Source organism: Cucurbita pepo, chromosome LG11 (assembly GCF_002806865.2).
Source record: "Cucurbita pepo subsp. pepo cultivar mu-cu-16 chromosome LG11, ASM280686v2, whole genome shotgun sequence".
NCBI lineage: Eukaryota > Viridiplantae > Streptophyta > Magnoliopsida > Cucurbitales > Cucurbitaceae > Cucurbita > Cucurbita pepo.
Window position 1 is genome coordinate 6,734,203 of NC_036648.1, and position 22,506 is coordinate 6,756,708.

Here is a 22,506-nt window from a genome sequence, read left to right on the forward strand (position 1 = left end):
TTCTCCTGCATCCCATGTGACCCAGAATTCGAAATCAAGATTCGGCAACCGTGTGCCCTAGCGTTCCCCTGCATCCCATGTAACCCAGGATTCAAAATCGGGATTTGGCACCCTTGTGTCCTAGCGTTCCCTTGCATCCCATCCAACCCAGGATTCAAAATTGAGATTTGATACCCATGTGCCCTAGCGTTTCTCTGCATCCCATCCGACCCATGATTCAAAATCGGGATTTGACACCCGTGTGCCCTAGTATGCCCCTGCATCCCATGCGACCCAGGATTCAAAATTGGGATTCGGCACCAGTGTGCCCCAGCGTTCCCTTGCATCCCATGCGACCTAGGATTCAAAATCGGGATTCGGCACCCATGTGCCCTAGCGTTCTCCTGCGTCCCACGTGACCCAGAATTTGAAATCGAGATTCGGCACCCGTGTGCCCTGACATTCCCATACGTCCCATTATTCTTCGCTCTTCTACATCTCGTGCGACATGGTCACACATTATTTACTCTTCACTTCTAAAACGAGTCATTTCTTCACTTTGTAAAGTCTATCCTCACAATTCAACACGAGTTATTCCAGCATATTTTGTCATCACTCATATGCAACCATAATGACCCATGCCTAGAATTCAAAATTGAGATTCGGCACTAGTATGCCCTGGTATTCTCATGCATCTCATTATTCTTCGCTCTCCTACGTTTCATGGACATGGTTACACATAACTTACTCTTTACTTGTAAAGCCAAATCTATCCTGACAGCCCAACACAAGTCGTCCAGAATGCTCTATCTATCCTCATTCACATGCACCGGCGGAAAATCTTCACGGAAAATCTTCAGGAATTTGGTATCAAATCATTCTATATTTTGAGGCTCTGTTAATGTGCTACGCAGGAAGTGATTCGTAACTTGGAGAGGGATTCCGTTGCCATCCTATGGAGACCTTGATCTTCCGAAGTCGATCTTTATTCTAAATCATCTGGTTCGTGCCTTCATCATTTCCTTTAACAACGTAAGGATTCTGTATCCATAGCTCTTTATCTCTGATTGAGGTCAAGCAATTTCTTAGTTTTAGGCTCGTAAAATCTGGAGTTGTAGCTGCGTTTGCTTGCTAAATTTTTAGAACTCGATTTCGATTATCATACTGGTTCGCGATCGTATCAGAATGAAATTTTGCGTATATGTATTTAATCTGTTCTTCATTCTACTCCTCAGATTGATGCTTTCGCTTTTGAATTTTTATACGAATTTATAGATCGGCGGATGCAGGTATTTTATCGAGTACAAATCATACCTAATTATGAGAGATTACTGATGTCGTGATACTTCATTTTATCATTAGATCAAATAAATAAACGCATGAACAGGATAAGATCTTGGAGTTATCCTCCAAAATTTCCTTCTACAATCAATCAAATTGGTTTCTCAGGGAAAAAGAAGTGGAAAAACTAACGAGAATTAGCTGCAATCTCTTCATCTTGGCCGCTCACATGATACTCATATGAACTGTATTTGGTAACATTATGGGCTATCAAAAGCCAAACATGAGTAATTAATTCACCGCCTTGTCTGATGTGTTCTGAATGATATTCCATTTCACATTTACTTGCAGCATATCCCAACATCTCAAACCACATACTGCCAATTAGCTTCCATTTGTCTTCATTGCTCAGACGCAATAAGCTATTTGCAAGATCTTTCACATCCTTTAGCAGATGCCAATTCCCTACAACTACCTTCTCTGCCCCTGATGGTTCATGAGGCTCCTTTGCTTGAAGGGTACCTTCATTTTCTAAATTCAGAAGTTTATTGCAGGCCTCCTCTTTGTTTCGATGTCCAGTTCTTGTGAACTCCCCAAGCTTCACGCATGAATGGTCAAAGATAATCTCTCCCGTCGTTGTTGATAGCACGTGGGAACGAGTCACCAAAAGGTACATCATATAGTTTGATATACTCATTATAGCTTCCATTTTATTACCTATGCTAGTATCATGAAAACGTCTGATGTGATAGAAAATATTTGTTGTGATGTGCCATATGAAGATGCTCTTATCAAATGGTCTCTTGTTTATTGTTGTTTCAAGTGCTTTGATCAATTTGCTGTCATCGTTCTGTTTCAGCTTTATTTTGTACCTATCGATTGTCCATTGGCCTCTTTCTTCAAATTCTTCTTGTCCTTTGATCTTCTCTATCTCTCTTAGTTCTGTGACCACAAGTTCTTTCACTTCTGGACGGACTTCGATTCGATCCAAACTCATTTGCTTTCGGAGTTTCATATCCATGCCCCAAGTCCGGAGAAGTTTGATTCTGCTGTAGTTTCGATGCTTGGTTTGCATGCAGAAATCTAAGAGATTGAACTGCCCCATTGTGTTGGACCATCTTCTCCATGTTGCTGACTGAGGGGCAAGAGAGTGTAAGAGACCCCGAAGGATAGGAAAAGTTTGATGGTGTCTTACCATCTGTACTATAGCCCAATCTGTGAAGGGTATTCTCATGATCTGATAAATCTCTATTATCAAAGATGCTATCAACACATAATGGATGAACCCAACACTAATGTTATACACAAATGCATCCTTGAACAAGACAGAAAATCCACATAGTGTGGCAATTAGGCTTAGCAAGCTTATGAAACGAAGAATTAAGCCCTTACGAGTATATATAACAGGAGCCTTAGTGTAGAGTGCATCATACATGAAACCCAATTCAGAATCTGTAATTCTGAACACATCTTCATACTCACAATCATCAATGTATAGTTTCTTATGATCACAATCCGTTGGAGGATAGTAAAGCCAATTCTCGAGCTGAGGCTTTAGGCAGCAGAATCTGTAATAAGCTCTTAGGATCAATTTTGCCTCTGGAAGTTCATTCTGTGGTAATTTTTCAAACAACTTAGCTACTTCTTGATATTTGAAGAAATCAGCTATTGTGAAGCCCAAGTTGCCACTTAGAGCTGATTTTAGAGCCCATGAAGTCTCACCATACTTGATTATCCCAGCCAAGGACATTGGCAAGTAAAGAAACGATGTTTTGGAATCTGTCCATGACCTTACGAGAATGTAAAACATAATTGTCACTTGGACCACCATGCTGAAAACTTGCCTCACTCCTAGTTGGTTGTCTTCGATTGAGTAGGCTGTGATTGTATCTGGATTTCCTATTTGCATGAACATCAACGGCGCCAACAACGCCTGAACTTGGGTGTGTGTGTTGCGCCGTTCATGGCCTATGTCGATCGTCGTGAGCTTACCTAGAACAACAGTTGCAATTTTAGCTGCAAGTAAGTAGGAAAACCAAACAGTTAAACTGAGCTTATATCCTGGTGTGTGTCTTCTTCGACTTCCATTGTAAGTTAAGATCACTTGGAACACGAAGTTCGCAAATACGAGCAGCTCAATGCCCCAGTTATTCCATATGAAACTGATATGCCCCGGTAAAATACGTAAAAACAAGTCGGAAAACATTGTGCCTTATGTCTCTTCTTAATCCCCTAATACAAACAAGTGAAGAATACTTGAAAACTCCTGCCTTCCTGCATCCCCTGCTCTCTCCCTCCATAAAAGAGAGAAAACTTTATAAGAAGCTGAAAAAATCTTATATTCTCTATCCTCATAGCTCTATTTGAACACTAAGAAAGAAGAAAGAAACCCGGAATTGAAAGTCATACCTGAAAGGATAGCTTGGAGGCCTCAAAAGGAAGGAAGTTCCACCTCCAAAACCAGCAAAAAATGAGTATGAACATAACAGTTCAAAATATATCACATATATAGCAAGAAAGGAGCAATCTTCTCCAACATACCCTTAAATTATTGCAAGAAAAATCTTGTGTAAGAAACTAGCATCTTCACTGCTCATTCCTTTCAGAAGAATAAGAATTGCTTACCTTGGAGATAACTTTTGGCACCTTATTGTAGTGTAGTTGAGCAGCTTATCATCTAGGCCACCCGCCTATGGCCTGAAAGTTCTTCTTTTAAAAATGGTTTTACAATCTCTTGAAACGAACTCACATGGGAGCTTTTGATACAGGAACATAATGATATTATTCTCAGTTGCTTCATCTTTAGAAAAGTTTAAGATTGTTCCAAGGAATTTGGCATGGGTTTGAACTAATCAAAACCAACTCCTATTTGTCATGCAGGACTAGAGATGTCCACGAGATCCCTGTTTAGACAGCGAATGAGAGGAGTGGAGAACATTTTTTCTCATTGGATAAATGGGGCCAAGGACAAGATTTTATTCCCGGTCTCTGTCCTCTCCCAAATGGAGCCAAGGACAGGATTTTATTCCCTGTCTATGTCCTCTCCCAATTCCCCGCTCANAAGGACAGGATTTTATTCCCTGTCTATGTCCTCTCCCAATTCTCCGCTTANCCTCTCCCAAATGGAGCCAAGGACAGGATTTTATTCCCTGTCTATGTCCTCTCCCAATTCCCCGCTCAATGTAAATATATTTTCAACACGTATTAAAAAATATATATATACGTAAAAAATTATAAATTAGTCAAATTTTTAGTCTCTAATTATAATATTTAAACTAAAACGATGTTCTATGTTGGTAGAATATATATATATATATATATATTTGCTTATGAAATATATTGATTTATTATGAATTTTTTAATAAAATTATGTTTAAAAATTATAACTTTAAAATAACTATTTTTTTAAAGAATAATAAATGGAAAAAAAATTATTGGCCAAGAACTTGATCTTTACAAATTCCTTACGAAGAATCTCCGTCTTGATCAATAGAGAATTTTACAGAAATATAAAATGAAATAGGTAGCGGCGGGGGCAGACACAAAGAAAGCTTCTATCCCGTTCTACCTCGTGGACGTCTCTATCCTAGAGCTATCATAAGATAGAGCTGAAAACTGGGTTTGAAGATTCGTAGGCTTGTACGGGTAGCTTCTTAGGGTGATTGTTCCTCTACTAAGATTGCTGGATGATTACTTGTGATGGTTGTTTTACTTTTTTTTTTAACTTTTTTGATACTCTCATTCAAAATNATTGCTGGATGATTACTTGTGATGGTTGTTTTACTTTTTTTTAACTTTTTTGATACTCTCATTCAAAATCTTCAAACAACACAAATATCATCTTTTTTTTGTTTTTTTTTTGTATATAAGTGATCGAGGTTTGTTACTATATGCATGCTTACGTCATTNTTGTTTTACTTTTTTTTTTAACTTTTTTGATACTCTCATTCAAAATCTTCAAACAAGACAAATATCATCTTTTTTTTGTTTTTTTTGTATATAAGTGATCGTGGGTCGTTACTATATGCATGCTTACGTCATTTAAAGTGTAAAAACAAGAAAAATAAAAGCAAGTATGATACAATTTCTCCGAAAAATAGTCAAAATTTCTTCATTCAATTCACACCATAATGCATTAAATATTCGCGTAAAACTCGATTGCCTTTCTATGAAAATGTATGAGTTTATCACGTGTATGTTGTCGTTTCTCCGCTTCAAATGACGTAAACTTACATCTAGTAATGAACTTAGTAGGTAGGTATAAGGTTTAGAGAGTTAAAGGTCGTTTTTTATTACAAAAATGGACTTCGAAGATAATTGCCTTCACATTAAAAAAAAAAAAAGATAATTAGAGAGGAAAGGATGAATGAATGTATTCTTACCTTGAATGGGATTAAAGAGAATAATTCTAAGGAAGAACCGTCCAAGCTACAAAGTTAATCTTACCTCTTTAGGGAAAAAAATAATAATAAAATCGACACCTACTTTTATCCCGAACCTTTTAAATTGTCCATTTGGTCCTTACCGCTACAAATTTGTTCTACTTTCGTCCTATAACTTTTAATATTTATATTTTAGTCCTTAAATTTTTATAAATGGGTATTATACGGAAAAAATAGAATAGTCATCAAGAAATTCTTCCGAGCAAAACGCTTAATTTTGAAGTTACCTGTGAGATCTCACATCGATTAGAGAGGGGAATGAAACATTACTTGTAAGGGTGTGAAAATAGACGTGTTTTAAAACTGTGAGGTTGACGACGATACGTAACAGACCAAAGCGGATAACATTTGCTAGTGGTGGGCTTGGACGATTACATTCTTATAGTTAGGTCGTTGAAAAGAAACGCGTATCTTGTTAATATATGTAGAAATTACTTTTATAATCTTAGGTTTCTTCTCACTCGGTGTCCGTTCATTTGTATACATTTCTTTTACTCGAGTGTCACGGGTTTGTAATCTCGATGTCCCATAATTAAAATGTAATCATAACCTAAGATCTACCCTAGAGTACTTGAATCCATCCAAACAAAAAGAGACAAATCCAAACTCTCTTATTGGTCACTTGGGTTAATGATTGTTGATTGGTGCTTATGTGGACCAATCAGCGGTGAGGTCCCACGTTATGAAATCACATGACGTCCGCATCTGATTGCTCCCAAAGGAAACGTGTTGAAGAGGTTCACCTGTCAGTCTCTTAATTGGGAGATGTGGGTCCCACATATCCATTAAATCCGAATCTGTCTGCCAGCTCACACTTGCACTCCACGATTCTAAATGACATAGTTACCCCTACATTGATTTTTATTTAGGAGACTGGCAGACCATTATATAAGGGCATTATAGTAACTTTCTTTTTTTTTTTTTTTTTTCATTTTCCGTTCCTTTTTCCCAATGAGAATTATATTATTTATTAATTATTTGATTCTGTAAAGACAAAAAAGTGCTTTCTTTTAATATTAAAATTTATTAGATATATTACATTTTTGTTTATAATTTTATTTTTGGATTCATATAAACTATATTAGAAAATATAAATTATTATTCATTTAATAATTCTTTGAAATAAATAATTTTAAAAATAATATATAAAAAAGAAAAAAAATATCTACGACTCTACGAATTCTTTATGGGACCTACGAAAAATAAACTTAAAATTTAAGAATGAAGATTGAAATATGCCATAGGGACAGAGAAGAACGGCGACAAGGNATTTAATAATTCTTTGAAATAAATAATTTTAAAAATAATATAGAAAAAAGAAAAAAATATCTACGATTCAACGAATTCTTTATGGGACCTACGAAAAATAAACTGAAAATTTAAGAATAAAGATTGAAATATGTCGTAAGGACAGAGAAGAACGGCGACAAGGAAACCTTCTCCTGTCCCTATCTCTACTCTCTAACACGATTCATTTACGAGCGTTACATTAATTTTGTGAAAAATATCTCTTAATAAAAATTGAAGAAAAAAAAAACTAAAATATTCCTACTACTNCTACTCTCTAACACGATTCATTTACGAGCGTTACATTAATTTCGTGAAAAATATCTCTTAATAAAAATTGAAGAAAAAAAATTAAAATATTCCTACTATTATTATTATTATTATTATTATTATTATTATTGGGAATAATCATATTTTCTGGCAATTTAAATAAAATGGAAAACAGAAGAAATATATAAATATGACAGACAAATTATCCATTTATAATCCAACGCACGTGGCTTCGCACGTGAATGACGCCGTCAAATTAGACTCCGTCAACCCGACCTGAACGGCGTTAAGATTTTTCCCAAATCGCTCTATATTTATCTCTCTCTCTCTCTTCTTTTTTAATTTTTAATAATTAATTTAAAATTAAATTTAAAAACCAANGATTTTTCCCAAATCGCTCTATATTTATCTCTCTCTCTCTCTCTTCTTATTTAATTTTTAATAATTAATTTAAAATTAAATTTAAAAACCAAAAAATTGTGGAGCTTTCAGATTCTCCGTTATGATCGAAGATCGTTGTTCTAGGGTTTTGTGCTTGTATTAATTTTGAGGCCCTGTTTGGATTTTGTCGCCGTTGATTTCAATTTTCTCTATCTGAAAAGGGGGCGGATCAAGAGGAAGAATTTGATGGTCCAGTTGATGAAATCAGGGAATCTCTCTCTGGAGCCGGATATGGCGTCGCTTCGGGACAAGGCGCCGGTGAAGCTGGAGATCGAGGACTCTCTTGAAGAGGAGCATGCTCCGTTCTCCAAGCGATCCAAAACGGCGACGACGTTTTCTCCGGTATGTGGAATCGGTTTTTCTTTTGCTTCGTTGCNTTTTTTTTTTTTTTTTTTTTTTTTTTTTTTTTTTTAATCCTTGGAACTATTTTGAGAAGATGAATGTTATGCTTTTCAGCTTCGAATTTGACTATTTAATAACCTGATTTTATTTCTCTTCCATTTTTCGTAATGGAGATTGATCTTCTTCCGTATGCTTATTTGGTATTCATAGTTGTGTGATATATGAGAATCCAAGTGTAATTTTCTGCTTATTCTCTGTGTTTTTTTTCCCCCGAGGAGCGAGATGGAATGGTATTATGATTTTCTCGTCAGTTGAAATGATTTTGGCCTTTTTGTTGGTTTTTTTTGCATGATCTTGTCAAACGAGAAGCATGAAAGTAGTTGTTCCGATGATTTTCCCGTAGTGCCTTCACAATACAATCCGCTTGATGAGCCTAGTCTTCTTGGTTTGCGGTTGAGGAAGAGCCCTTCCCTGTTGGATCTAATTCAAATGAAGCTTTCTCAGTCGACTGCTGCTTCGAGCCATGTGACCGAATGTGAAAGCTTCAACTCTTCCATAAAAAAGGATAATATAGGCACTGCCATTCCGGGCTCTATCGACAAGCTTAAAGCGTCGAACTTTACTGCATCGCTCCTAAGAATTGGTGGTTGGGAGGTAAAATCGATTGACCTCCCCTGTGCTTCTAATAACTGGAAAATGTTGTGGATGTGAAGTAATTAAGGTCTTATTCAATGACAGTATCAATCAAGATATGAAGGTGATTTGGTGGCAAAATGTTATTTTGCTAAGCATAAGCTTGTCTGGGAAATTCTTGAAGGTGGGTTGAAGAGTAAAATAGAAATCCAGTGGTCTGATATTATGGCCTTAAAGGCCAACTGCCCTGATAATGGACCTGGTAGTCTGAACGTGGTGGTACGCTTCGTATTCTTGCCTAATGCCTGATTTGTGCGTTTCTCGATTCCTTAATGCATGAGCCATGGGAGTGTGTGTGTATGTATGTGGAGAACTTCTTGTNGAACGTGGTGGTACGCTTCGTATTCTTGCCTAATGCCTGATTCGTGCGTTTCTCGATTCCTTAATGCATGAGCCATGGGAGTGTGTGTGTATGTATGTGGAGAACTTCTTTTATTTTGATGGCTTATTTTTGTTGTTGTTTCTGTAGTTGTCTAGGCAGCCCCTTTTCTTCCGGGAGACGAACCCTCAACCAAGAAAACACACATTATGGCAGGCAACTGCTGACTTTACCGATGGCCAGGCTACTTTACACAGGTAATGCTTGCGACTTTACCGTCTGTGAAGAGTATCAAATTATATGCTTTATCACTTTCCTTTTTGTGCTTTACATAGAAATTTTGCTCCCAATCAAAGTCAGCGGTAGAAGGTTTTCTATATTTACAACTATAGATGTTCTTCTTTTCTTTTGTTCTTAAGTTTTTGAATTAAGGAGGTTCTGTTTTGATTATATCATTTCTGAGAATGCCCGATGGGTGAATTAGATTATAGCATCATTACATTATCCTTTCTTCTCTATATGTTTGAATCGACTTTCATGTCTTGGGTGTATGAGCTCTTTCTTTGACCATGGAACTTTCTTTTTGCTGGCAAGTTTCCATCTCTTGGGAAGAAATGAAATGTAGATCCAGTGAAGAATATGCGGATTTGAGAGACAACCTTCTAGATGAAATGGATNTCTTTGACCATGGAACTTTCTTTTTGCTGGCAAGTTTCCATCCCTTGAGAAGAAATGAAATGTAGATCCAGTGAAGAATATGCGGATTTGAGAGACAACCTTCTAGATGAAATGGTTTCTATGAGGATTTTTTTTTTTGTTGGATGAGAAAATTATAATATTCCTTGCATGTTCTTGAACATAGTAGATGCATAAACATTCCTGAACACAATACTTGGATAGCTACAAAGTATTCATGATAAGAACTTGTACCAAATATTTTTTGTAAACGAAAATTGTTTATTTTCCTCATGCTGCGTAAGGTCAACTCTTCGTGTCTCACTCTTTGAACTTAGGTAATGATTATAGTGGTCATCTAACTTTGTGATTGTTAGGCAACATTTTCTGCAGTGTCCTCAAGGATTGTTGAACAAACATTTTGAAAAGCTAATCCAGTGTGACATGCGCCTTAACTTCTTAAGCCGACAACCAGAGATAGTTTTGGATTCACCATATTTCGAACGAAGGGTTTCTGTTTTTGAGGATCCAGAACACCCAGCAGAAAATATTAAAAGATCGATTACAACAGAATCTCCTCAGCAATCATCCTTGAAAATAGAACAACAAGACTCTACTTGTTCAGCAGTAGAACATCGTTCTCAAGAAGCTCCATCACCTTGTTCAGGTGACAATTTATGAATCTTCTTTTGTTATTCATTCTGTTTAATTGAAGGGACAAATAGAAGCATGTCTTTTAGACTTTAAAATTGGGAGCAAACGAAAGTTCCCGGGCTCCACCCGTCCATGTCGATGAGCGATCTCGTGAATCACATTGGACAGTGTATTACAGAGCAGATGACCGGGGCGAATCCATCATTTGCCAATCAAGGACTGGGATACCAAGACATACTAGAAGATATTGCACAGTCTCTGCTGAACGACAACCAATCTACAACTTCTGATGAGAAATCTCTCATGAAAAGAGTCAATTCTCTCTGTTGTCTCTTGCAGAAAGATCCAACCAATACCACAACTCAGAATTCACTGTTCAATGAAGAAAGTCGTGGCGAAGGACCCGATGATAGGAAGAGCAATAAAGTCGGCAACGTATTGAGGGGCGATGTCGAAGCTGCTTTTACCGACGACGTAAAAGATAACTCAGATACTAAGCAGACAATCGGTATGTCTAGGAAGGATTCGTTCAGCGAATTGATGTTGCATCTTCCTCGAATCACTTCTATCCCGAATTTTTTGTTCAACATCTCAGAAGACGGTGAAAGGTGAGTCTGGCTGTGAAATGTTTCTGTACATTGTTTCGGAAATTGGCTACCGGGTAGACGAGCAAATCCTCATGGGATTCTGAAATATGTATTGATGAAGAATCCTGTATGTATGTGTTGTAATTCATGTATTTAGGCATTTTATGTATGTCTGCAGCACAGATGTTTTAATTCTTTCCCCTGTGATGTTATGTTATGAGAGAGCCGCCCACCTTACATAAGCTGTAAATGGAAATTACCCCTTTGGTGAATCACTCTATTCTAGAGTTTATATACAATTTGAAACAAAATTAGCCGCACATTTTGCCTTCCTATGTTACCCCCTAAATATTATTAGTATTAGTATTATATTTATCTTAAAAATTCTGAACTGTATCAGTGGTTGCTTACTATTAGATTGAATTCGATGTCAACCAAATTTCTCCTTAGGTTGCGGGTGGTGAAGAGCGGATATGGGGACTCTCAGGGCGCAGTGTAACCAAGAGAGTCATTCCATTTAGGATGCGCTCGTGTGGTTATGGGGGCTTGCTCATGTGGTTATGGGGGCGTGCACGAGTGGTCTGGTGCAATTGGTTAGACAGCGACGAATGAATTTATTAGATTAGTATTAGCATCTAATACAAATTTCTCCTTAGGTTGCGGGTGGTGAAGAGCGGATATGGGGACTCGGGTCAGGGCGCAGCGTAACCAAGAGAGTCATTCCATTTAGGATGCGCTCATGTGGTTATGGGGGCGTGCTCATGTGGTCTGGTGCAATTGGTTAGACAGCGACGAATGAACTTATAAGATTAGTATTAGCATCTAATACAAATTTCTCCTTAGGTTGCAGGTGGTGAAGAGCGGATATGGGGACTCGGGTCAGGGCGTAGCGTAACCAAGAGAGTCATTCCATTTAGGATGAGCTCATGTGGTTATGGGGGCATGCACGAGCAGTCGTCCTATCCCTAAAGAACTTATTAGATTAGTATTACGCCCTATCCCTAAAGAACTTATTAGATTAATATTAGCGACGACAGCGACAACTGAACTTATTACAAATTCAAAATCTCAAAGACCAAAAATGTAAATTATCGAATTTCTAAATTGCCTCTTCGAACATTTTGCATTTCTTTCTCAAATATGGACATAAGATTGGCACAAAATAGAACACTTTTCTATGTCTCTATCACCTCCTAAAAAAAAATCTAATTAGCTAAATTTAACTTTAAATTGTTATAACTTTTAAAATAGTTAACATTGGCATTTTGAACTATTAAAGTTCATGAAGTTCTTATATGAAAAAATATGGAGAAGTCAGAAGTAGAGTCAAACTAAAGACTAAGTGGTAATAATAATATTCACAGTTTCCACACTGAACTGTTAAATATTTACAGAGAGATGGGTAAAAAGTGAGGGGTTAAAAACTCATTCCACCATCATCATTTGTACAAAAAAAAAAGGAAATTAAAAACTTCACCTCCCAACACAATTGTTCTTCCATGTTATTCATATGTACACTTGGGATCTTCCATCATGTCAGTCTCTGTTGTTTTCAGGGATCAGGAAGCTGATGAATGAATAGCAGTATCCGGTAACATCGCTATGGTCACTATAAAATATTCACATCCGACCGGGAACCCATATGGGTTCGAAGATAAACCTGAATTCAAGGTCAACCCATCGGTCCCCATGTCGGAGATCACACGATCTGTTTGATCCGCCCTACCTTGATCGAGCTGAGGAGAAGGTGGTGACGGTTTCGCTGTCTGACGTTCAATGTGGACAATCTGCCCAACAATGTAGTTAGATCTGGTTAGAGGATTGTCTGCAAATAAAGCCACTGATTCAGCAGACAGGTAGTAGTTGGTGCAATTCCGATTGATCGCCTCATAATGCCCAGCTGCATTGCGAACAAACGCAGCAATCTCGTGGACTTCCATTCGACCGAAAGAAATCTTCTCCTTGTTTGCCTGTATGACGAAGCAATTCGGTAAATCCCTCGAGATCAAATGAAATCGGAACCCGAACGTAAACTAAAGACATACTTGAATCGTGTAGGTCAGTGGATCGTATAAGGGGAGCTCACAAAGGAAGTTTACCTGCTTCTCGAGTTGATGCTTTGCGTACAAAGTTTTAACAAGTTCTTTCTTTTCTTCCAGTTCTTTGACAAGTTGTTCGTGGGAAGCTTCGAGTTTTGCGTATTTATCGTGCTGTTCGACCAAAATTCCAACTCTCTCCGCTATAGCCCAGATACATTGGCGGAATTCATTTGTACCATCATTTTCATTGTCACTGCCAGAACTAATAAAATTCTAGGTTGGTTTCATTAATAAAAAATCAGACAAAAACATTTCATAAAATGAATACTTGCACAAGAAAATCTCTAGAATCCAGAATTAAAACTAGATGGAAAATAAAAAGGTGTAAAAGCCCAAATTTATCTAGCAGATATTGTCATCTTTGGGTTTTCCCTTTCAGGCTTCCCCTCAAGGTTTTTAAAACGTGTATGCTAGGGAGAGGTTTCCACACCCTTATAAAGAATGCTTCATTCCCTTCTCCAACCGATGTGGGATCTCACAATCCACCCCCTTCGGGACCCAGTGTCCTTGCTAGCACTCATTTTCTTCTCTAATCGATATGGGACCCCCCAATCCGCCCCCCTTCGAGGCCCAGCATCGTTGCTGGCACACCACCCTTGTCCAGCCCCCTTCAGGGCTCAACTTCCTTGCTGGCACATCGCCCGGTGTTTGGCTCTGATACCATTTGTAGCATCCCAAGATCATATTAGCAGATATTGTCCTCTTTAGGCTTTCCCTAATGGGCTTCCTCTCAAGGTTTTTAAAGCGCGTGTGCTAGGGAGAGGTTTCCACACCCCTAATAGCAGGCAATGACTTTCAAAGATCCGTATCATAGTTATTCCACTTATAGCAGGAATGCATTCATTTGCAGAAAAAAAGTACAACAAAATACAAGAAACAAGGTACATTTGAGCCTCTTTTTAATGTGATGGTCTGGTGCAATTGGTTAGACAGCGACGAATGAACTTATAAGATTAGTATTAGCATCTAATACAAATTTCTCCTTAGGTTGCAGGTGGTGAAGAGCGGATATGGGGACTCGGGTCAGGGCGTAGCGTAACCAAGAGAGTCATTCCATTTAGGATGAGCTCATGTGGTTATGGGGGCATGCACGAGCAGTCGTCCTATCCCTAAAGAACTTATTAGATTAGTATTACGCCCTATCCCTAAAGAACTTATTAGATTAATATTAGCGACGACAGCGACAACTGAACTTATTACAAATTCAAAATCTCAAAGACCAAAAATGTAAATTATCGAATTTCTAAATTGCCTCTTCGAACATTTTGCATTTCTTTCTCAAATATGGACATAAGATTGGCACAAAATAGAACACTTTTCTATGTCTCTATCACCTCCTAAAAAAAAATCTAATTAGCTAAATTTAACTTTAAATTGTTATAACTTTTAAAATAGTTAACATTGGCATTTTGAACTATTAAAGTTCATGAAGTTCTTATATGAAAAAATATGGAGAAGTCAGAAGTAGAGTCAAACTAAAGACTAAGTGGTAATAATAATATTCACAGTTTCCACACTGAACTGTTAAATATTTACAGAGAGATGGGTAAAAAGTGAGGGGTTAAAAACTCATTCCACCATCATCATTTGTACAAAAAAAAAAGGAAATTAAAAACTTCACCTCCCAACACAATTGTTCTTCCATGTTATTCATATGTACACTTGGGATCTTCCATCATGTCAGTCTCTGTTGTTTTCAGGGATCAGGAAGCTGATGAATGAATAGCAGTATCCGGTAACATCGCTATGGTCACTATAAAATATTCACATCCGACCGGGAACCCATATGGGTTCGAAGATAAACCTGAATTCAAGGTCAACCCATCGGTCCCCATGTCGGAGATCACACGATCTGTTTGATCCGCCCTACCTTGATCGAGCTGAGGAGAAGGTGGTGACGGTTTCGCTGTCTGACGTTCAATGTGGACAATCTGCCCAACAATGTAGTTAGATCTGGTTAGAGGATTGTCTGCAAATAAAGCCACTGATTCAGCAGACAGGTAGTAGTTGGTGCAATTCCGATTGATCGCCTCATAATGCCCAGCTGCATTGCGAACAAACGCAGCAATCTCGTGGACTTCCATTCGACCGAAAGAAATCTTCTCCTTGTTTGCCTGTATGACGAAGCAATTCGGTAAATCCCTCGAGATCAAATGAAATCGGAACCCGAACGTAAACTAAAGACATACTTGAATCGTGTAGGTCAGTGGATCGTATAAGGGGAGCTCACAAAGGAAGTTTACCTGCTTCTCGAGTTGATGCTTTGCGTACAAAGTTTTAACAAGTTCTTTCTTTTCTTCCAGTTCTTTGACAAGTTGTTCGTGGGAAGCTTCGAGTTTTGCGTATTTATCGTGCTGTTCGACCAAAATTCCAACTCTCTCCGCTATAGCCCAGATACATTGGCGGAATTCATTTGTACCATCATTTTCATTGTCACTGCCAGAACTAATAAAATTCTAGGTTGGTTTCATTAATAAAAAATCAGACAAAAACATTTCATAAAATGAATACTTGCACAAGAAAATCTCTAGAATCCAGAATTAAAACTAGATGGAAAATAAAAAGGTGTAAAAGCCCAAATTTATCTAGCAGATATTGTCATCTTTGGGTTTTCCCTTTCAGGCTTCCCCTCAAGGTTTTTAAAACGTGTATGCTAGGGAGAGGTTTCCACACCCTTATAAAGAATGCTTCATTCCCTTCTCCAACCGATGTGGGATCTCACAATCCACCCCCTTCGGGACCCAGTGTCCTTGCTAGCACTCATTTTCTTCTCTAATCGATATGGGACCCCCCAATCCGCCCCCCTTCGAGGCCCAGCATCGTTGCTGGCACACCACCCTTGTCCAGCCCCCTTCAGGGCTCAACTTCCTTGCTGGCACATCGCCCGGTGTTTGGCTCTGATACCATTTGTAGCATCCCAAGATCATATTAGCAGATATTGTCCTCTTTAGGCTTTCCCTAATGGGCTTCCTCTCAAGGTTTTTAAAGCGCGTGTGCTAGGGAGAGGTTTCCACACCCCTAATAGCAGGCAATGACTTTCAAAGATCCGTATCATAGTTATTCCACTTATAGCAGGAATGCATTCATTTGCAGAAAAAAAGTACAACAAAATACAAGAAACAAGGTACATTTGAGCCTCTTTTTAATGTGGAAGGGGAATGGTTTGGGAAAAGCAGCAACTAAGCAAAAAACGAAAGTAACTTACTTGGCTAAAGATTGCGCTAAACTGCGCAATGAATGAGCAAAAGCAGACACTCCACTGGGAGAAAAAACAGAGGTTTTTAGTCTTTCAACATGACCCCGCATTTTCACAGCCGATGTACGAAGTGCACTATACTCTGAAGCCCTACGTGTAGCTGCGTAAAGATGAGTTTGACCTTCCTCCCTTGCTACATGTAGACAATTCTCCAAGTGGGCACAATTCATCTGAAAGGAGGGATAAACAATAATTTATTATGCATTGACGAGGAAAAAAGTTATTGATCATGACAATGAAAACTAAAGCATAAAATATAAAACCCCAAGTCTATAACAAATCACAGGCATAGTAGAAATAATGTTATAAGCACAGTGTGTCACGGTCATGTTTGTCTAAGGCGTATTGTCTGTGACCACATGTCGGATGTCCTGGTTATGCTTGTCTAGGACGTGTTGTCCGTAGATGCATGCTCATTCCAAACCCTTTTTACATGCTTTCATCTTAAATAAACACTTACTATTTCATATTGTGTCAATATGGGGGTGTATGACTAGTCACCAAAATCATGTCTACACCAGCCAGGGCTAAAATGCCCCAAAATATACTATAAAGGGATACGACTAGTCGTCAATTCTTCCTACCCTGAGTTAGATGCCATTTAAGCCGTTTTCTAAAACATTTCTCGTAAACATGATTCGAGGCTCAAGCATAAGCCGACATTGTTTGCAAAATCCGAATTTCTCACAGCTGACTTGTTCGCTGGATAAGAGCAAGTGTTGCACAATCGTTGTCCCCCGTTGCTGAAAGAGTACGATTGTGACAGAGTGCACCTCACAGCTCAAAGAAACGGAAGACTGACAGTCAACAAAAAACTAATGTATGATGGGAGCTCTTTAAGCTCCCTTTACTTCATTTATCAATGAAATCTGTTTCTCCTCTTAAAAAGAACAGAAACCATGGTAGTTCAAAGGAGATTGAGATAAGGAGAAAGTTAACGGAAATGAAAGATGCAAGGATACATAAGAGCCACAGCTACATAACATAAATTCGATTCTATTTGCAAGGATCTAAAGAAGCACGAACACGGACATGACATCCTACGCGTGTGAGCCGATCCAACGGTGCTAAAGGACTTCCCCAACTTTTCTTTTGTAATTTAACTGTTCTATTCAGACTCTTAAGAGCTGAAGACCCCATAAGAACGACTTCACATACTAGGGAGCTCTACCTAACAGTTGCAAAAATTCATCCAAGACAGTGCAGGAACCCTCCCAGCATTGATCCTCCCAAAAAAAATAATAAATATATAAAGTATTTTAGCATAAAAGAAGAGTTGACATCCAACAATACATCCAATTCCATACATATTTAATCAAGAACCATCACTAATTCATGAAGAACATATCCTTGTAAACCAGCAAAAATTTTCAGGCAGTCCAACGAATTAGGTATTGCCAAATCAAATGAACTCTCGAAATCTCCAACCACAGATTGAGCTCAACTAATCATTTGTGGATCTCAAGAGAGGCACTGGAAAACCTTTTTCCTCAGTGATCACACATTGCCAACAACTAATGCACATTTTGGCACCTTCCCTCAGGTAGCAATAGTGATTTAACAGACAAATCACTAGCATCTAGCCATATCCCCCAGGAAGCAGAGTGGAGTAAAAACAAAAATCCATTATCATCGAAAGTTATACCTAGACTCAAGATCGCTCCTAACGAATGTCCCCAAGAAAGGTAGATTTCAGTCACAAAACACTGACAACCAGTATAATACTATTAATTGAATATGCTTAAAAAGATCCCTAATATAATTTAGCAAGGTGACCTAACAAATTTGGTTCAGAGTCANCCAGGAAGCAGAGTGGAGTAAAAACAAAAATCCATTATCATCGAAAGTTATACCTAGACTCAAGATCGCTCCTAACGAATGTCCCCAAGAAAGGTAGATTTCAGTCACAAAACACTGACAACCAGTATAATACTATTAATTGAATATGCTTAAAAAGATCCCTAATATAATTTAGCAAGGTGACCTAACAAATTTGGTTCAGAGTCAATATTTATCTAACCTCCATCTGTGTCCATTTGTATACTCTTCACATAAATCAATTCGACTCAGTCGTATCAAGACAAAGGACAAGGTTGGATGGATAAAAGTGAGAAATGTACAAGAGAAAGCTATAAATTACAGAAAAGGTAAGAAATGGAACGCAAGGCTGTCAAAGCATTGGCCATTAGTTATAAACAAAGTTCCAAGGGAGAGAAATCTTTGGTACGCAATCAAAAAGGCCCATATCCTATATTGGTGACCTCCATTTGCACTTTAGGGAGGTGTGCCTATCTAAGGTCTGCCCAAAGCAGCAGAGCCTACATTGTAATTCGTAGTAGTGGAGGCATGCGTTCACGCAGTCCTCTTCAAAAACAAAGAAGGAACAATAAGATTAGTACCTGAGATTCATCAAGCAGCTTCCTACTAGCTTCCAACTCTCTCTTCAGTACGACAACCTCCTCCATAGCATCTTTAAGTTTGGTTTCTGTTTCACTCAACAGATTGGTCTTGTCCGCTAGTGCATTTTGCAACTCCAGCAGAAGGCCATTCTGAAGATTCAAATCCAAATTGGGATCTTCTACTGTTTCACAAGGTAAGACACTCAGAGATTGAGGCATGCTCTCAGCTGTGGAACTGTTCGTCAGAGATATTCCCATCTGTCCTACTACTTTATCCCCAACATATTTATCATTGTCTTGAAGTTCTTCACGATTAGGCTCCATCATTGAGGAATCCAAATGAGGATTCTGATCACCACGGGAATCCATCATATTTTCATCGACTGCTTCTCGATCTCTACCAGGCTGTTCAGCAAATAACCCCAGCTTAACATCCAGTGAATTAGAGATGCAAGAAACCTCATCCATTGGCTCTGTAGTCGATATACAAGGTGCAGGGGCTTCTCGACCACTTAAGATTTGGGGCTCGCAACCATCATTCTTTACAGCCAAAACTGAAAAATCAGATACAGCATTATTTGAGAGATTTTGCCCCTGCAAATACTGATCTGATGACAGTCTTTGTTCCAATTCTTTAATGCGTCTTTCATATGATTCACATTGCATCTGCTTGGTTTTAAGCATTAATTGAAGTTGTTTTCCATATTCATCTTTAAGACGCAAGGCTTCAGCTGTTTTCTCAGCAGCATTCTTTAAGATACCGTCAAGTTTGCTGTCATCAATTAAATCATATTCTGGAGAGAGTGAACAGATTGTGGCTAAAGCAGAAGCAAGATCAGCTTTCAATTTTGCATTTTCAACTTCCAACTTGCTGGTTCCAGCAATCTCTACCAACTCAGAACCTTCAACAAGCTCCCCAGAGCTATAACTCTCAAAGGTGTCCTTTGAAATTTCTTCAGCCTCAACAGAACTCAAAGCTCCAACCGATTTTATAGAGGAATCCTTGGTGACTCCTGCCTTCTCACTCTTCAAAGGAAATCCTAACAAGTACTCGGGAGCATAACGGTCGAGATTTGAAATATCAACATCAATTAAACGGTCATCATAAGGAGTTATATGGACATCACATGGGTTAGGAATGTCATTTAATCCCATGGATTCTATTACATCTCTTGGAAAATATCCATTATGTTCCGTTAGAAACATATCACGTCTCCTAACCTCATCCTCCCTCTTTCTTGCAAGCCTTTCAGCCATTTGACCAGCCATACCCATGTAAAGCTTCATGCAAGCTTTCCTTCTCACAACTTCAGAAAGACAAGCTCTATAGGCTGGACCAATCCCTCGCACTAACTTTAGGTCCATAAATAGGTCCTCCTGACGACCCATTGCCTCTTTAAATACAGGAAACTGTAATTTAACATCCTTGATGATGTAAGAGTTATAAGCAATCTTTTGCATGTAATAGTGCAAGAAGTTGTTCATTTGAATCTTTTTATCCTTACAAACATCAAGTAGTTTGGAAACTGCCCGATCACAAGCTAGCATTCTTGGCAGATGATTTTTGTCATGGATATCATACATGGGACCTAGGGCCGAAACCGCATCATGAGGGCGAATTGAGGAAGATAACTGACAAGATAGGCAATCATCCACCAGTTTCTTTACAGTATCGACATCTTTGCTGCATTATTACGCACAAACAAACTTTCAATCAATGTAAACACACTTCCAACAATTTTTTTTTTTTTTTTTTTTTTTTGGTAAGAAACAAGAGGAATGAAAGAATATAAAAGGGTACAAAAATAACAAAACAAGCCCCAACAGAAAAGAAAAAGGGAGTCTGACCCTAATTACAAAAATGACTCCAATCCAAAAGAATAAGATCAAGTTTATAATTACATAAAGGCTTGGTGACCAACTTTCACAAGGAAACCTTAAACCTAGCTACCTCCCAAACACACTTCAACAGTTGATAACTACTGCAATAGACATGCAAACATGAAACAATATCCAGATTGTACCAAAAGCATGAATCATGAGAATAAAGTAACTACATCACCAGTCTAAGAAAGAAGTGACGAACATAAGTGCTAGGTACTGAATACACTGAGAGGACTATAGGAAAAAGTAAAGGTAAATTTTTTATTAGAGACGGCGGATTCACACGCCAAAGACCAAACAGATGATAGTAGTATGGAGGGTATGATGACTGAGCTATGGCAGAAGTAAATAGAAGCTAACCTCAAGGACTGCATTATACTCTTTTGTTCATTGATATACCGCTGATGCTCCTTAATATTCAGTTCCAAACTTTTTATAGAAATAGAAGCCCTGCTCGAAAATAAATCTTCAACTTTCCGCTTAACCTCATTAAATATCACCTTAAATCTAACAACTTTGTTCTCGAACTGGCTGTGCGAACTGCTGCAATTTTCTGCTGATTTCCGCAAACTATCCTCCTTCACAAAATCCAGTAAGCACTTGCGATTGGCTGTTTGTAAGGCAGGATGAAGCTTAACTGACCTCAATTTCTCAATGTCTCTACCCAAATTCATCAACAGATCAGAATGAACCCGATGCTGCTGCGAATAACGTTTCATGAAATCTGTGTAGTTCTGATTAATCATTTTATAGTATTGATCCAAATTACCCCTTGCAACTTCTAAAGCTCTCTCTTGAACCTTCTGCTCTCTCAAAAGCCTCTCACAGTAATCAAATTTCATCACCGTATTACTGTATATCGCATGAGCCTTGTGGTAGTGGTAACGAAACTCCCGCTCATAAGAAGGCAAAGCCTTCAAAGCAGGATCTGAGGCACCATCTAAAGGATGGGAATCTTGAGAAGAGGAAGGTGATGGTAGGTCAACAATATCAAGGATATCGATCTGCTCTGGTGGAGGCGGCGGTGAATTGCTTTGTAGTCTGGATCGATCAAACAAGAAAACTTCCCGATCATCTGCTGGAAGCTTGTAAGCCGAAAGGGGTCGCTGTGATTCCAGTCTAACATCCAAAGAAAGAATAAACTGATCATTGTAGTTAATGCCAGTGACTGATTCAATCAAACGCATCACATCCTCAACCAGCATACCCTCGTGGCAGTCGAGCTGAAATGAGTGTCCATTTTCAGAAACATGAACCAGCAACTTGCCGCTGTTTGCACCAGCATCTATCAAGCTTGAGCTCATCTTATCCACAACGAAGAATCCCAACCACAGGTTCCCAGCAGACAAGATTAATCAGCCAAATTAAACCCTTCTTTTTCACAGAAAAGGGGTACCAATCCCAAAAGTGATGAACCTATCCGCCCTCTACGACCGAGGCACGGCAAGGAAAGTCAAATCAGCCGTTCTTCCAGATTGCGTTACGCCGTTTCTGCTAGATTTTAGAATCCCAGCATTAAAACCTTAGCCCTCAACTAAGATCCGAAAATTCAAATCACTACTTCACAGCTAGAGTAGTCTGATCTAAAATCCTAAAAAATCAATGCAGTCTACAAAGTTCATCAACCTTCTAAACTATTCAATTCTAAAACTACCCCACAATCTTCAACCAATTACCNCAACTTACAAAATCGGGTTGATTCCAAAGTCTCTCCCGGTCCTGGTAAAACCCTACTAATCGCCGACCCACCCCCCACAAAATCCGACGCAGAAACCAGGATTTTCGCCGAAGATATCTTGATTTCCGTCCTCGTTCCCAAACTTTCTTAGATGAACACGAAAAAAAAGGAACGAACCAGCGGAAAGCGAGGGATCAAAACAAAAAGCCTAAACACTAGG

The 22,506-nt window shown here is 38.5% G+C and overlaps 4 protein-coding genes, 1 long non-coding RNA gene and 1 other non-coding gene across 7 annotated transcripts; 3 read left to right on the plus strand and 3 right to left on the minus strand.

Moving 5' to 3' along the window:
• Positions 1-1,311: 1,311 nt before the first annotated feature.
• Positions 1,312-4,107, minus strand: LOC111804689. The gene is made up of 2 exons (XM_023689442.1): positions 3,670-4,107; positions 1,312-3,554 (listed from the first exon to the last, which is right to left on the minus strand). The coding sequence occupies exon 2, from the start codon at positions 3,464-3,466 to the stop codon at positions 1,448-1,450; it is 2,019 nt and encodes a 672-aa protein (XP_023545210.1). The 5' UTR covers positions 3,467-3,554; positions 3,670-4,107; the 3' UTR covers positions 1,312-1,447.
• A 3,593-nt stretch (positions 4,108-7,700) lies between these two features.
• Positions 7,701-10,442, plus strand: LOC111805614. Its single transcript, XM_023690747.1, has 5 exons — positions 7,701-8,042; positions 8,412-8,696; positions 8,781-8,954; positions 9,205-9,311; positions 10,107-10,442. The coding sequence occupies exons 1-5, from the start codon at positions 7,887-7,889 to the stop codon at positions 10,408-10,410; spliced, it is 1,026 nt and encodes a 341-aa protein (XP_023546515.1). The 5' UTR covers positions 7,701-7,886; the 3' UTR covers positions 10,411-10,442.
• A 34-nt stretch (positions 10,443-10,476) lies between these two features.
• Positions 10,477-11,290, plus strand: LOC111805615. Its single transcript, XM_023690748.1, has one exon. It carries the CDS (start codon positions 10,516-10,518, stop codon positions 10,993-10,995), a length of 480 nt encoding a protein of 159 aa, XP_023546516.1. The 5' UTR covers positions 10,477-10,515; the 3' UTR covers positions 10,996-11,290.
• Positions 11,291-12,291: 1,001 nt separating this feature from the next.
• Positions 12,292-13,446, minus strand: LOC111805723. Its single transcript, XR_002816699.1, has 2 exons — positions 13,070-13,446; positions 12,292-12,940 (listed from the first exon to the last, which is right to left on the minus strand). It is a non-coding gene; the product is annotated as an uncharacterized LOC111805723 (long non-coding RNA).
• Positions 13,447-14,534: 1,088 nt separating this feature from the next.
• Positions 14,535-22,285, minus strand: LOC111805583 (autophagy-related protein 11-like). Of its 2 annotated transcripts, none has more exons than XM_023690699.1 (5): positions 20,969-22,285; positions 18,725-20,408; positions 16,275-16,495; positions 15,313-15,505; positions 14,535-15,183 (listed from the first exon to the last, which is right to left on the minus strand). In XM_023690699.1, the coding sequence occupies exons 1-5, from the start codon at positions 21,910-21,912 to the stop codon at positions 14,773-14,775; spliced, it is 3,453 nt and encodes a 1,150-aa protein (XP_023546467.1). In that variant the 5' UTR covers positions 21,913-22,285; the 3' UTR covers positions 14,535-14,772. The 2 variants fall into 2 exon arrangements, with proteins under 2 accessions (XP_023546467.1, XP_023546466.1); XM_023690698.1 differs by having other exon boundaries at positions 15,313-15,514.
• Positions 18,523-18,692, plus strand: LOC111806203. The gene has a single exon (XR_002816756.1). It is a non-coding gene; the product is annotated as a U1 spliceosomal RNA (small nuclear RNA).
• Positions 22,286-22,506: the final 221 nt, after the last annotated feature.